A 12,694-nucleotide genomic window follows, 5' to 3' on the forward strand; every position below is an offset into this window, starting at 1 on the left:
TTAATCTTTCACTTATTCACTTTTCTGAGACAGTGCAACCATACAGATCATGGTGACAAGGGACTAAAGGAATGAAAAATCCCTCAACTCTATTCAGTAACATAGTAAAGCCTTCTCAAAACAGAAGATATTCACAGGTCTCATTCCAAACTATTTGCATGACTCTGCACACTATTCTTAAGTGAGCTCTTCTTTTTGTAATATGTGATGGAATGAGACATCAATACCGTCTAATGGGGGGATAAGGGCTTTTACGTTTCTTTAGTCCTTTCTCACCTCTATGATTACTTTGACTTGTTGGGTTCCAAGCCCTACTCCATTGAAGCCTTTATTTCCGTGCATTACACTGATGATGGCCAAAAAGCCTGAAACAGCTGTATGCAGTTTGGAGTAAATGGCCCTATCATCGCTGACTTTGCCATGAGCTGGGTGGGACGCCATTCAGAGCATCACAGGTTGCCACAGCTCTTAGCAAACTGGGATGCTCTGGCCGGAAAGGGGTGGCCCACATGGCCCAAAATGATGCTGTCTGAGGCAATCACCTCAGGCTGCCTCATTATAGGGAAAGCCCTAGGCTATATTTGCACTATAACTAAGCAGTGTTGGATATGCATCTACCCAATGGGATGTAAAGCAATGATATACTGTGTGTATGTATATATATATATATTGTGGCATTACCACGGTGATAGGTGGCCTCAAAGTCACCCAGGGTTCTCAGCCAGAGGGGCTGAGTGGCTCCAGGAAGAAAGTACGTGTACCAGGAGAGAGCTGCCTTTTCAGTCCTTTCCAGGTTTTCTGGATCCTAGTTGGGATCCTGGAGCCAGGAGATTTCTTAGAGCTCTGGGTGGGATGAAATCTCCATTCCTGGGTCCATGCTCTGGTAGTGACCAGCACCTGATTGTGCACCTGTGCACATCCCTCATGAAGAGTGTGCTGGGATGTGTTCAGGGCCCCACCTGTGAGTCAGGAGAGCTCCACCCCGGAGTCAGTGTGGAGGCCAGGGCAGCAGGGAGCTGCGGGTTCGTGAACGTATTGGGAGGATTGGCATGTTATTGCCTTTGTCTGGAGGAACCAGACAGTGGCCCTGAAGATTGAGGCCAGAGCAGCAGTGCTGCAAGAGAGACTTATTCAAAGACTGGGACACCGTGAGTGTATGGGACAACTCGAGGATTGGTGAGCCCTGATCTGTTATATGCTACAGCAAGCCATTTATGTTGGATTTTGTGATTATCACCGTTTTGAAAGAAAATAAAGACTCTGTGTTTTGAAAAACCTGCTGTGCGAGTGCTCTGTGAGCTCGACAATATCACAATATGTATATATATATATCCACTATAAATCTTTTGAATATCCATGGTGGACCAATGACATTTTCTATTTGGTTTGACCAAGTATAACGTAATTTTGGCCAGACTGCTTTTTAATCTGTTAAAGCCTAACTTCATAAAAATGTTTTTTGTATTTTCGAAAAGAGTAGGCAAGAGTTAAGGTGTGTGTCTTTTATTTGTCTGTGACCCCGTGTACCAAATGGGGGGTGCATTTGTCGACCAGGATAGGAATTTAACTAAAGAACTAAAGGCTGTTCACTTTTTAAAGTGTATGTTCATTTTGCCTAATAAATACGGTGAAGCAGTGTTAACTTTGTATGCCAAATCATGTGCAAGGAAAATAACAAAACAAAAAAAAAGATTTTTGGATGGATGATTGTAGTAAACACAGGTTCAGATCATTCACTAGGAGAACATATACTTTACAAAGTGAACATGCTCTATTCATTTAATGAATCATCCGCAGAGCCAGAAATCTTAACCTTCCCCACTCTATTAAAATGTTGTTTTTGTCTTGGAGATATTTTCAGTCAGTTCGTGTCAACTTGGATGAAGTTAACCTGAACATGTTTTACCTTAATTCTAATTCTTTATTATCCAAATAATATTGAATAATTTAATATGCAGAATGAAATCCTCATGGAAAAGAAAAAGAAGAAAAGACGGCGCCTAAAACTGAAGTTTCCCAGAAGCACAGGGCAGAACGCTCTAGAAGAGAAAAGAAAAACGAATGCTTTGAAAGAAGAGAGACAGAAGAACTTTGTGGACCTGGCATGTGAGTGCCATTCTGTCATCTGCTGCAGAGTGACCCCCAAACAGAAGGCCATGGTGGTAGACTTGGTGAAGAAGTACAAGAAGGCCATCACCTTGTCCATCGGAGACGGCGCCAACGATGTCAGCATGATTAAGAGTAAGAGGAAAAAAATTGCAGGCATTCTGTCATTACCATGACTCAAAAAGAAGAAGAATAAAGAAGAGAATTCCAATTCAAAAAGTGTATATCTGGATTATATAATCACTTCCTGTCCAGTCTTCTACTCCATTTAATTCCAAAGTCCTGATAAAGACTTTGGAAGACCTGAAATTCTGTTAGCCCTTTTTGTTGAATGCAATGGCAAAATGAATTAGGGCTGCAACAACTAACCGACTAAATCGATTATAATCGATAATGAGAATAGTTGGCAACGATTCTCATCATCAATTAGTTGGGGGAGGATTGTTGTTTTCTTAACAACCAATCGATTCATTGAAAAAATAATCGGAACCTTATCGATTATGAAAATAAACGTTAGCTGCAGCCCTAAAATCAATTTGTGCGTACACGTTTTAATTGGCACTCTCTTCTTTATTCTTCTTCTGCATTTTATTAGGAACATACTAAGGTTCCTGTACATCAGATAATTTCCTGTGGAGCTATGCACATTACAAAATTCACCCAACCAGGTGTCCAACTATACCAAGAGATCCAGTGCTCCTACACCTTACCATTTGTCCAGTTAAAGTGACCCATGCCATTCCTCTTGCTATTCCATCTAACAGTACTTGTGCATAGAGGTTGTTGTATTCTGACCCTTTCTCATTCTGTACAAAGTGAAACAATAAAATATTTTCGCTGGAATTTTATGTTGATAACTGCAACACTCAGTTCTTTAGCAGATATTACAGGGTAATTCATGTTAATGTCTTCTGTTTTAGCTGCCCATATAGGTGTTGGTATTAGTGGACAGGAAGGTATGCAGGCCGTGATGTCTAGTGACTACTCCTTCGCTCAGTTCCGATACCTGCAGAGGTTGATCCTGGTCCACGGTCGCTGGTCCTACATCCGCATGTGCAAGTTCCTCAGTTATTTCTTCTACAAGAACTTTGCATACACACTGGTGCACTTCTGGTATGCCTTCTTCTGTGGATTTTCTGGTCAGGTACTGTGGATCATTGATTACTTTTACAGTATATTGTTGTAAATAGTAATGTTGTCATTAATAAGGAATAAGGGACATACAGTGAATACCCATCTAATGGGGCAATCTAATGACTTTCATTAATCTGATTGTATTACACTTAAAGTTGAACTGAAGCCAAAACTTTTTTTTAGTTTTGTACAGAGTAAGGGAGGGATATAATAATACCTAACAGCTTTATTTCCCCCATCTGTTTCCCATTGGGGAGATTTCCCTTCAGTTGCTGTCTAGCAGCCACAACAGGAAATGAGATGAAATCCCTTCAAAGAGAGGGAAATCCCAAGAGGTCAGCAGAACTAGTGTCCCCGTTGGAAAATTAGAGAACACATTTTCCTTGGGAAAATCCAAAACTAAAAAAAAATTGGGCTTCAGTTGCACTTTAAATCTGAGAATTGTCACTCTGTATTACTGTACAATGCTGTGTATGTTAATATTGGGTCAGCCCACCCAAATGTGGTATATTAGTTATAAGCTTCATCTTGGATACTATAACAGCAAGATCTCCCTCTCCTAATTCCTGACTTTGTTCCTGTCCACCTGGGAGTTTAAGATGTCCCCGACCACCTTTGTGTGTTCTGGCTCCTCCCATTGCATTCTCCATAATTTAAAAGTATTAATACCATTTAGCAGAGAGAGTGAGAGCTCCTCACAATGCTCACAGAGTGAAGACCCGTGAACTCAAGAGCAGACATCTCAGCAGTATAGTCACTATAGTCTCTAAAGGTCTGTCAAGTAGTTTAACAATGCAGCCAACAATCTACCAAAAACTATACTAAAAACTAAACTAAAATACAATTTGTAGGTGAAATGACCTAAAAAAAAAGATTAATTATATGTCAAGCATTCTCAACTTCACCACATCATCAATGTGTATCACAATGTACTGGTACATTGATAATGGCCATTCCCCCAAACACTCTCTTTCCTTCTCTCTTTCCTTCTCTTGCTCTCTCTCTCTCTCCCTCTCCACTGTAATAATAGTGTTTTTTTGTCTTTTCCCTGTTGAAGAGATTTTCCATCACTGATTGGCTGGAGTTGAGCTGTACATGTTTTATCCTAATTCTTATTCTTCCTCTCTTTCTTTCTCCCTTCCTTTCTCTCCCGCTCTTATTTCTCTTACCTTGATGTCATTACACCTGATGTCAATTTACATCAGTCGTTCTTAGGCCTCATTCACACTGCCGCGCGTATTGTACTATATACAGCATATGTAAATAAATGGCTCCATACACATAGCTGCGTATGGAGCCGTATATTTGCACAGCGCAAAAATGCGCAAAAACAGAATGGAACAGAGATGCGTCCGGGCAGCGTATTTCTGCGCATACACTCGCATGTACGCGTGTTTGAGCGCATGTACGCACGTATGCCCGTGCAGTTCATTAACTTTGCTATTACGAATGATGCATTGTGGGATTGCAAATAATGCACGCATATACGCACATACGCTGGCATATACACAATATACAATTTTGCTCTTGCGTTGTGTGTGAATGAGGCCTAAGTCTTCTGCTAATGATCAAAATACATACAATTGTCACAACTGTGTGCACTACTTTCCCAATTCTTTGCTTACATAGACATTTTCATGGACTTTTTTTATGTTTTCATGCAACAAATTTTAATGCTTTGTCTTCCTCTTTTAGACTGTGTATGACACCGTGTTCATGACCCTCTACAACTTGCTGTACTCCAGTCTTCCTGTTATCATTGTTGGCCTGCAGGACCAGGTATGATGTATAGTTCACTCATTCTGCCATGTAGCCTGCAGGACAGTAGAGGACAGTTTGGCCGCAATAGATAACGTTTGTCCCGTAAAATGAAACACACCTAAAAAGCAGGTAAACATCTGTTCACGAGATGTTCATGACCAGACTAACAGCTGGTGCAACAATCTTATGTCAATGGCAGCCATAGATAGGGCCCGCTGACTGCTGCTTGTGGGGAAAGATCAGTCGGACAGGTTGGAAAAGCTTGTCCATGCACTACTGTTTATTCTTGTTGTACCGTTTCCCCAAAAATAAGACCTAGTACTATTTTTGGGAATTGCTAAAATATAAGACCTACCCTGAAAATAAGACCTAGTTGTGACCATTCCCAGGGCCGGTGGTGGCATAAGGGGGAACTTGAAGAGCCGCTGGAGAGGCAGGAGAGAATCAGCGGTGCCAACTAAGTCAGCTCTAGAGGAAGCGAGGCGGCACCAGAGGGAGCAGAGCCGCATAGGCCGATGCTTCCTCTATAGCGCCGGCCTGTCACAGGTGGAGTGATACCAAATGCACTTCGCCTGTGAGGAATCGATAGTGAAAGCGCGCTTCGCTCATTCTGGCCAGCGATTTGGTTAGCAAATTGCTCTTGGAAAGGTACGGCACCCCTGATTGCCCTGATCACCATATTTTTGTACATGTACATGTAGAATACATGTAGACTTTTCTACATGAATAAGTGTGGATTGTTGTACATTAAAAAAAAAATAAGACCTACCCCGAAAATAAGACCTAGTTTTTTTGAGCCCCAAAAAATATAAGACAGTGTCTTATTTTCGGGGAAACACGGTATTAGTGATTTATCTCTTGCTGAGACCTCTATGCCTGGCCAGTATAAGCAGATATAATCACTGCGGACAATCCTTATCAGATAGCTGAACTTGCAAATACCTCGTTCATCCACGAAGGTGCTTTATTGCATGCAGCAGATTAGTTACAGCAGACAACAGGATACAGCAGATGAATGAACAGACGGTATTTGAAGGCCGGAGATAGTAATGTTTCTAAACATGCAATGCAGATTAACATGTGGTCATGTTACTGTCAGCCATGACACTCGACACTGAACAAGAAAGGGGAAATACATCACAGATGGGAGGGAACACAGAAAATGCAATAAACCAGAATGACCACATAATGTCAGTATATGAATTTGCCATACAATATCAATAAGCCAATGGCTTAAGGAAAATGAACTCTATAAATTCTCATCTGACATTAATGTGAATATTGACTATGATTATGAATTGTCATGTTTCATACAGCTATGGTGGCAGCACACTGTTCTTTGTTGGTTAAGCCATGACATTACTCTCTGTCCATAGGGGCATCTGGGTGCTCTAAGCATGGATGTTTGTATGAAAACTGGGATCCACCTGGTGCTTTTACACTGTTACATCTATATTGCCACTGCTAGGGAAAAAGGTCAGTCAGGCAGGTTGGTGAAGCTTGTCCATGCACTACTGTTCTTCGTTGGTTAAGCCATGACACTACTGTGTCTCCCTAGGGGCATTTGGGTGCCCTAAGCATGGAAGTTACTTTTGTCCTATTACGTCTATATTATGTCTATGGACACATTTTGCAGAAATATTTTAGATGCCAACTTGCATTTTCCAATAGGAACCAGAAAACCGACAGCTTAATTCTGGTTGTTTCCTCTCCACAAAAGAGAAATTTTAATCAAGCATAAATTTCCTGTATTTGTCACGTTTCCTCACTGTGCTAATAAAAACTTACCCCAAAATAATTTTGAATCATTAAAACCAACCTGTGCATTGGTCATTCAGGACTTCCCAGTCCTCCATTTAGTGGTGGGAGACAAAGGAAATATCTTAGAACATGGGATCGCCTCTTAGTAGAATAAAGACCGATATCCTCCCCTCTTCTCCTCCACACACCACAGCACCCATTTTAAACAGTACAGCTCTGGTCATATGATCAGAAGTAACTCCTGCTTCTTGTTCGCCTGTGTGTCATTTTCAGCTTCAGCTCCTGAGCTCTGTATACAAAAAGCTTTTTTTCAGAAAAGCAGATGAGGATAGACAGTTAAACGTGTCAATCAGAGCCTGGAGCTCCCTCTGCTGGCTAGATAAGAGAATACAAAATATTAATTTGTTATGCGACCTAACTAGAGAAAAATATCATTTTTTTTATTTCATGTTTTAGTCCTCGCTATAATAAAAAAGAAAATACAAGCAAAGCTATATATTCCCTTTAACATGTCAGCAATCTAGACTTGCGTGTATCACCAAATGTTTAATGTATATATTATTGTATCTTCTCTTTGTACATAAGGATGTCAGTGACAAGGTGAGCATGCAGTGTCCGAGCCTGTATCTTCCAGGACAGAAAGGTCAACTGTTCAACTACTGGAAGTTTTTACTAAGTCTGCTCCATGGCACGTTGACCTCTGTTGTCGTCTTCTTCATCCCATATGGAGCCTTCTGGCAAATGGTAAAAGAGGACGGAGAAGTAAACTCGGACTATCAGACATTTGCCTTCACCACTGCCACCTGTCTTATTGTCATTGTTAATTTCCAGGTATGTTTATTTTAATATGGAGCGGGGGCCATTTATGTCATAAGTGGGCCCAAGACAAGCTGTTCTTACCTTGGTGAGATTGGTGTGCTGCAGCACTACTTACTGTGCATGGCACCCCAAATCACCTTCAAAACGCAGTACACCTGTGTTGCAGTACACCGCGATGTGTCGTAATGCATTACTGTGCCTTGCATTGTGCTGTACTAGCAACAATGCAGCAGGTCCACTTTTTGGTCCGTTGTGGTGTATTAGGCAGCACACACAAAATTGAACAGGTTGCTTCAACACGGTGCACAATAATACATGTTGTGACATCCCTTAGAATGCATGCGTCGCAATGGACCACCCTGAACATCTCTCTGGACACCTCAAATATATACCATAAGCTCCCAAGACCGGGTTGGCTCATTTTTGAACCGTGTTGTATATAATTCTTCTCCAATGCTTTCCAATATAATTTTTCTGTAAGGGTCCATTCAGACTTTGCCATCCCTGTGTGTTGCGTTAATGCATGTGTGTTAATGTGTGTTTATTACGCGTATGAATGCATTGTGTTAAAGTGACACTAAACTCAGGAGTTACATCTTAAAAATACATTCAAGTACCCTAACTAACAACATAAATGTATCTTATTTGTGTATCACTCGGCTGTAAATCCTCCAATCATCTCTGAATTGGTGCTGACACTGTCCTTCCTTCTGGAGGGTGGCTACTTTTGTTCCCCATGGTCCCTGTGTGTGCTGCAATGTAGTCACCGCTCCAAGCTCACTCCCGTGATGGACTACAATCTCAATACAAATTAGTAAACTAAACATGAGATTGTTCTAGAATCACATGTCCAGAACTTTTAGGCACACGGATGCTTCATGCAGAATGGCAGATTGAGTCTATAAATCCAATACTCATGAAGACTTGGCAGCAATATGCTCCTCATCTCCATCTAGTGGCCATAATGCAGTATGATATTACATTCGACCTGAAAAGTATTTTTTTCCTATGCTCTTCAGCTCCATCTAGTGAACAGAATGCAGTATTACATCAAATTACATTCAGCCTAAAAAGAAAATATACTAAGAATGCTCCTTTTTGCCTTTATTCGCACAGAACAAACGTTCACAGAGATCCGCAGGACAATTGTCTCTGATGATTGTTTATAAATAGACCCCTATATAACAATGTGCAGCTGTAAGCAGCTTCGTCCACTGAACTATGGCACCTACTAATGTTTGACTTATATTTTCATCTGCAGATTGGGATAATTATGGCATTCTGGAGCTTTTTATTTGCCTTTTCCGTGTTTGGAACCATCATAATATACTTTGCAATTACATATGACTTACACAGCAGTGGAATGCACACCCTTTTTACCTCCTTACTAACTATGACAGGTAAGTTTAATCACCGACTAGTAATCTTGATAGCTCACATAGTTGTCCTGGATGCAGTGACATAGTAACCCATGTCTGTATGAGGAAGAGTTAGGTCTCGTTCACACCTAGGCGTATTGCATATGCGCGTCTGTCGCGCGTTTTTTTACCGTGATACGCGGTAAAAAGTCGCGCGACCATTGCGCGTTTCCGAAGGCTTCTTGGCTGTATCCCAATGGAAACGCGCAACAAAACGGCCCAAAGTAGTACATGTACCTTTTCAAGCGTGGGCCATTTTGTAGCGCGTTGGGAACGGCCAGAAATACGCCAAGGTGGGAACGAGACCATTGAATACAATGGGATTTATATTTTTGAGCGTTTTGTAGAGCGTTCGTCGAGCGTAGAACGCGCTACAAAACGTTCAGGTGTGAACGAGGGCTTACTCCTAGTTTCATTATCTTTATAATCAACCAGGAAGATTTGGTAGCCGGGTTCCATACGTGTTTTTACTTCCTTTGCATCTTGCATGTGGAACTATTCCTAAATGTCTGCAATTTTCTGACTTATGTTGAGAAGACAGCTTCCATCTTCTTCCCTCTCTATGTGACTACTCAGATATTGACTGATGTTCCCCTGCTCTTTCATTTCAAAGTTTTGTTTTAGTTTGTGATCTATTTGACTGTAGTCCCCTTCTTGTTTAAAACATGTTATAATGTCATCAATGTAAATTAGGATCTGTCTTCCTGATTCCTGGATTAAAGACAGGGATCCACTTTGCTTCTTGTGAATCTCTCTTTCATGAGTATTTAATTCCCTTTCTCATTCCACATTCTTGCAGATTGCTTGAGTCAATAGATACTTTTGTGGAGTTTACACGCCAGGTTTTATTTTCTTGGTGTGATTTTACAGCAGAATACAGCATTGTACAAGAAACATATATATCATAGATAAGTATACATAAGCATAGAGACTAACCTTGCACTACAGCGCCATCTAGTGCTCAAAATACATTGTTACAGTACATGATGGTGTATTTCCAACAGTGCCACCACTGCACCCTAAACGTACATAAGATGATGCAGAGAATGGCAGTAACATCATCATTATCTCAGTTCCACTCTCTGCATCATTTAGGATCATCTACTTCTGGAGGAGTTTTGAAGAGTAAGAAGGCCCTGCAGATCCCGGAAATGGCCTGATCTGGAAGAATAATGAAAGCATAAAATACTGCCAGGAGGACTTACAATTGGGAAGGACCGACCACTAGGGGAGCTGAACCAGTAGTTGGAGCAGATAATAGCATGCATCCCACCACACTCCAAACCGGAATCCCAATATAATCAAATGGGCGCTGGCATGACCAGCGTATGGCGCCATGAAAATCCAAATATGCAAGTAGTCATCCACACACCAGGTCCAACGTGTCAAAATGCCTTTGTTTAAACGCTAAGAATTCATGGTGGCACTAGTGGGCAGCTGTACACTAGTGCCACTATGAATTCTTAGTGTCTACATAAAGGCATTTTGACACGTTGGACCTGGTGTGCGGGTGACTACTTGCATATTTGGAGTTGGAGAACATCACACTAACAGCCCAACCGGCATCCCTAAAATATTGTGACATCCACAGGAAGAGCAAACTTATCCCTACTCTTCCCACATTGCCATGCTAGGTGCCCGAATAATCTAAAACAGGTTGGTAGTGATTGTACTGGTGGCTTGAATTAGAGGAAAGCAAAGCAGAGCTTGGTGACACCAAGACATCTGCAGAGCCTCTTATCTGGACAACCTCCAGGTCTGCATATCATGTACAGTACTGGGGTGATGGTGGGAAGATGATGCATTTAGGGAACTTGGAGTTCGGTTGGGGGGTCATTGTTCAGAATGCAGGAATGAGACTCTATGAATAACTGGTAACACACAACAAAGATAGAACAGTTATATAGAATAGAGATATTGACAGAACAAGGTCCACTATATCGTAGGGTTAGGCACTGACCATTGAAACTACATACTTGAAAGATTTTGAAATAGGAGTAAACTCAAATTGTTTGGTCTCATTCATAGCACTGTGTTTTCTCTTCTTGTATTCCATACCAGGGGTGATCACAAATGCTTTAAGACAACCCTATATATGGTTAATCATAATTTTAACTGCTGGCATATGTCTACTTCCGGACTTGGCTGCGAGATTTTTGTGGAAGCTGGTCTGGCCTTCTGCAAGTGACAAGGTATGTAACCCCAAATAATACTAAATACTGTATGTCAACAGTTCTAAACAAAAGGTCCAAAGTTTAGGCATTAGATGGTCTGAATCACGTACCTGGCTGGAGACTGATGGATGAGGAGGCTTCCTTTGCACCTCATGTCCTTCAAACTCTGAGGATGGGAACAGAGCCTGAGAAACAGCAGGTAGCCTGGGTGCCAGTGGATGGGGCAACACTGTGTCAGGCGGAAGTCCTGAATCAGGATCGGGTAGAGCAGAGCCGAGGTCACACCGGGCGGACAGCAGGGTACCAGAGCAGCAGGCATAATCGAGGTCAGACAAGCCAGGGGTCACACCAGTCGGGCAGCGAAGTACAAGGGATAAGAGAGAGGCAAAGTCCAGTAACAAATCCCAGGTCAGAAGGCAGGCGGCAATCAGGAGCAGTCAGGTACAATTCGGGTCAAAACACTGGAGCAGTAATCAATCAGAACAACAGGATCACAGGCACAAGCTAAAAGACCATCCAGGAACTAAGCACAGGCCATGCTTGCTTTACATAGGCTGATCCATTAGAGATATTGCATCACTTTCTGTGCCCCAGAGGTAAGCGAGCCTTTGCACGTACGACCTATTGCGTGCACTAGCGCACATTTTCCTGTTGTACGGAAAACTGGACCACACACATGCGCAGTAGACCTAGTGACCTTACAGTCTGTCCTAATCTGTCTAGTTAATGTAGACCTAGTGTCAAAGGAAAACTAATACATATATGATGCTCTCTGTCAATAGTTATGTCATTTATTTCTGACTTGATGTAAATATTTTTCTCCTGTGAAGGTTATTAAAAATCCGGAGAAATACAAAGTGAAAGAACCCATGCCGAAGGAAGCCACCGGTACAATGCAACGCGGCACCTCCATTCGCCGTTCCGCGTATGCCTTCTCCCACCAGAAAGGGTACGGCGATCTCATCTCCACCGGGCGCAGCATAAGAAGAAGAAAAAATGTTAATGTAGTTCATGTAGAAAATGGCGAAGAAATGAGCGCGTCATCTGGACAAAGCTAATGTGAAGGCAATCCGTGGACGGAGCAAAGCGCTAAGTGCAAAGTGCGATAGTATGGGCAACCTACAGAGGGGTTCACACGCTGCGTCTTCTAAAGAGTGCAGGGAGCAAAGGGTTAAGTGTATGCAGTGGGGAAGCCAGACATTCTATCATGTTTTTATTGAAGTCTATGCCCATGCAGGGCAGGTTCACCATCTCTATTTGTACCGTGACCAGGACAGAAAGTGATCACAATTCCAAACTTTTAAAGTTGTCACAGGAACAGGAAGTAAGGGGAAATCTTTGAATGTGGACATTCATTCCAGTGACCTCTGAATGGGGGTTTGTGCTCACTTTGGAGAGTTTCCCTTTCTTCCTCTTGTGTATCTAGGACAGGCAATGAAGACAGATCTCCCCAATGAGACACAGGCAGTGGTCTTGACTTTTCCTTGCTCTATACAAAAGTTAAAAAACCAAAAGTTTTGG

The 12,694-nt window shown here is 41.9% G+C and overlaps 1 protein-coding gene across 1 annotated transcript in view; it reads left to right on the forward strand.

Annotated features, from left to right (window-relative positions):
• Positions 1–12,231, forward strand: part of LOC108804471 (phospholipid-transporting ATPase IC-like) — a 51,908-nt gene extending 39,677 nt beyond the window's left edge. Inside the window, exons 21-27 of the mRNA XM_018576228.1 lie at positions 1,959–2,241; positions 3,027–3,250; positions 4,936–5,019; positions 7,348–7,593; positions 8,843–8,981; positions 11,061–11,191; positions 12,004–12,231. Of these exons, the coding sequence (XP_018431730.1) occupies positions 1,959–2,241; positions 3,027–3,250; positions 4,936–5,019; positions 7,348–7,593; positions 8,843–8,981; positions 11,061–11,191; positions 12,004–12,231 (1,335 nt within the window). The remainder of the gene's footprint in view (positions 1–1,958; positions 2,242–3,026; positions 3,251–4,935; positions 5,020–7,347; positions 7,594–8,842; positions 8,982–11,060; positions 11,192–12,003) is intronic.
• Positions 12,232–12,694: the final 463 nt, after the last annotated feature.

This window comes from Nanorana parkeri, unplaced genomic scaffold (genome assembly GCF_000935625.1).
Source record: "Nanorana parkeri isolate BGI_ZX_2015 unplaced genomic scaffold, ASM93562v1 scaffold61, whole genome shotgun sequence".
NCBI lineage: Eukaryota > Metazoa > Chordata > Amphibia > Anura > Dicroglossidae > Nanorana > Nanorana parkeri.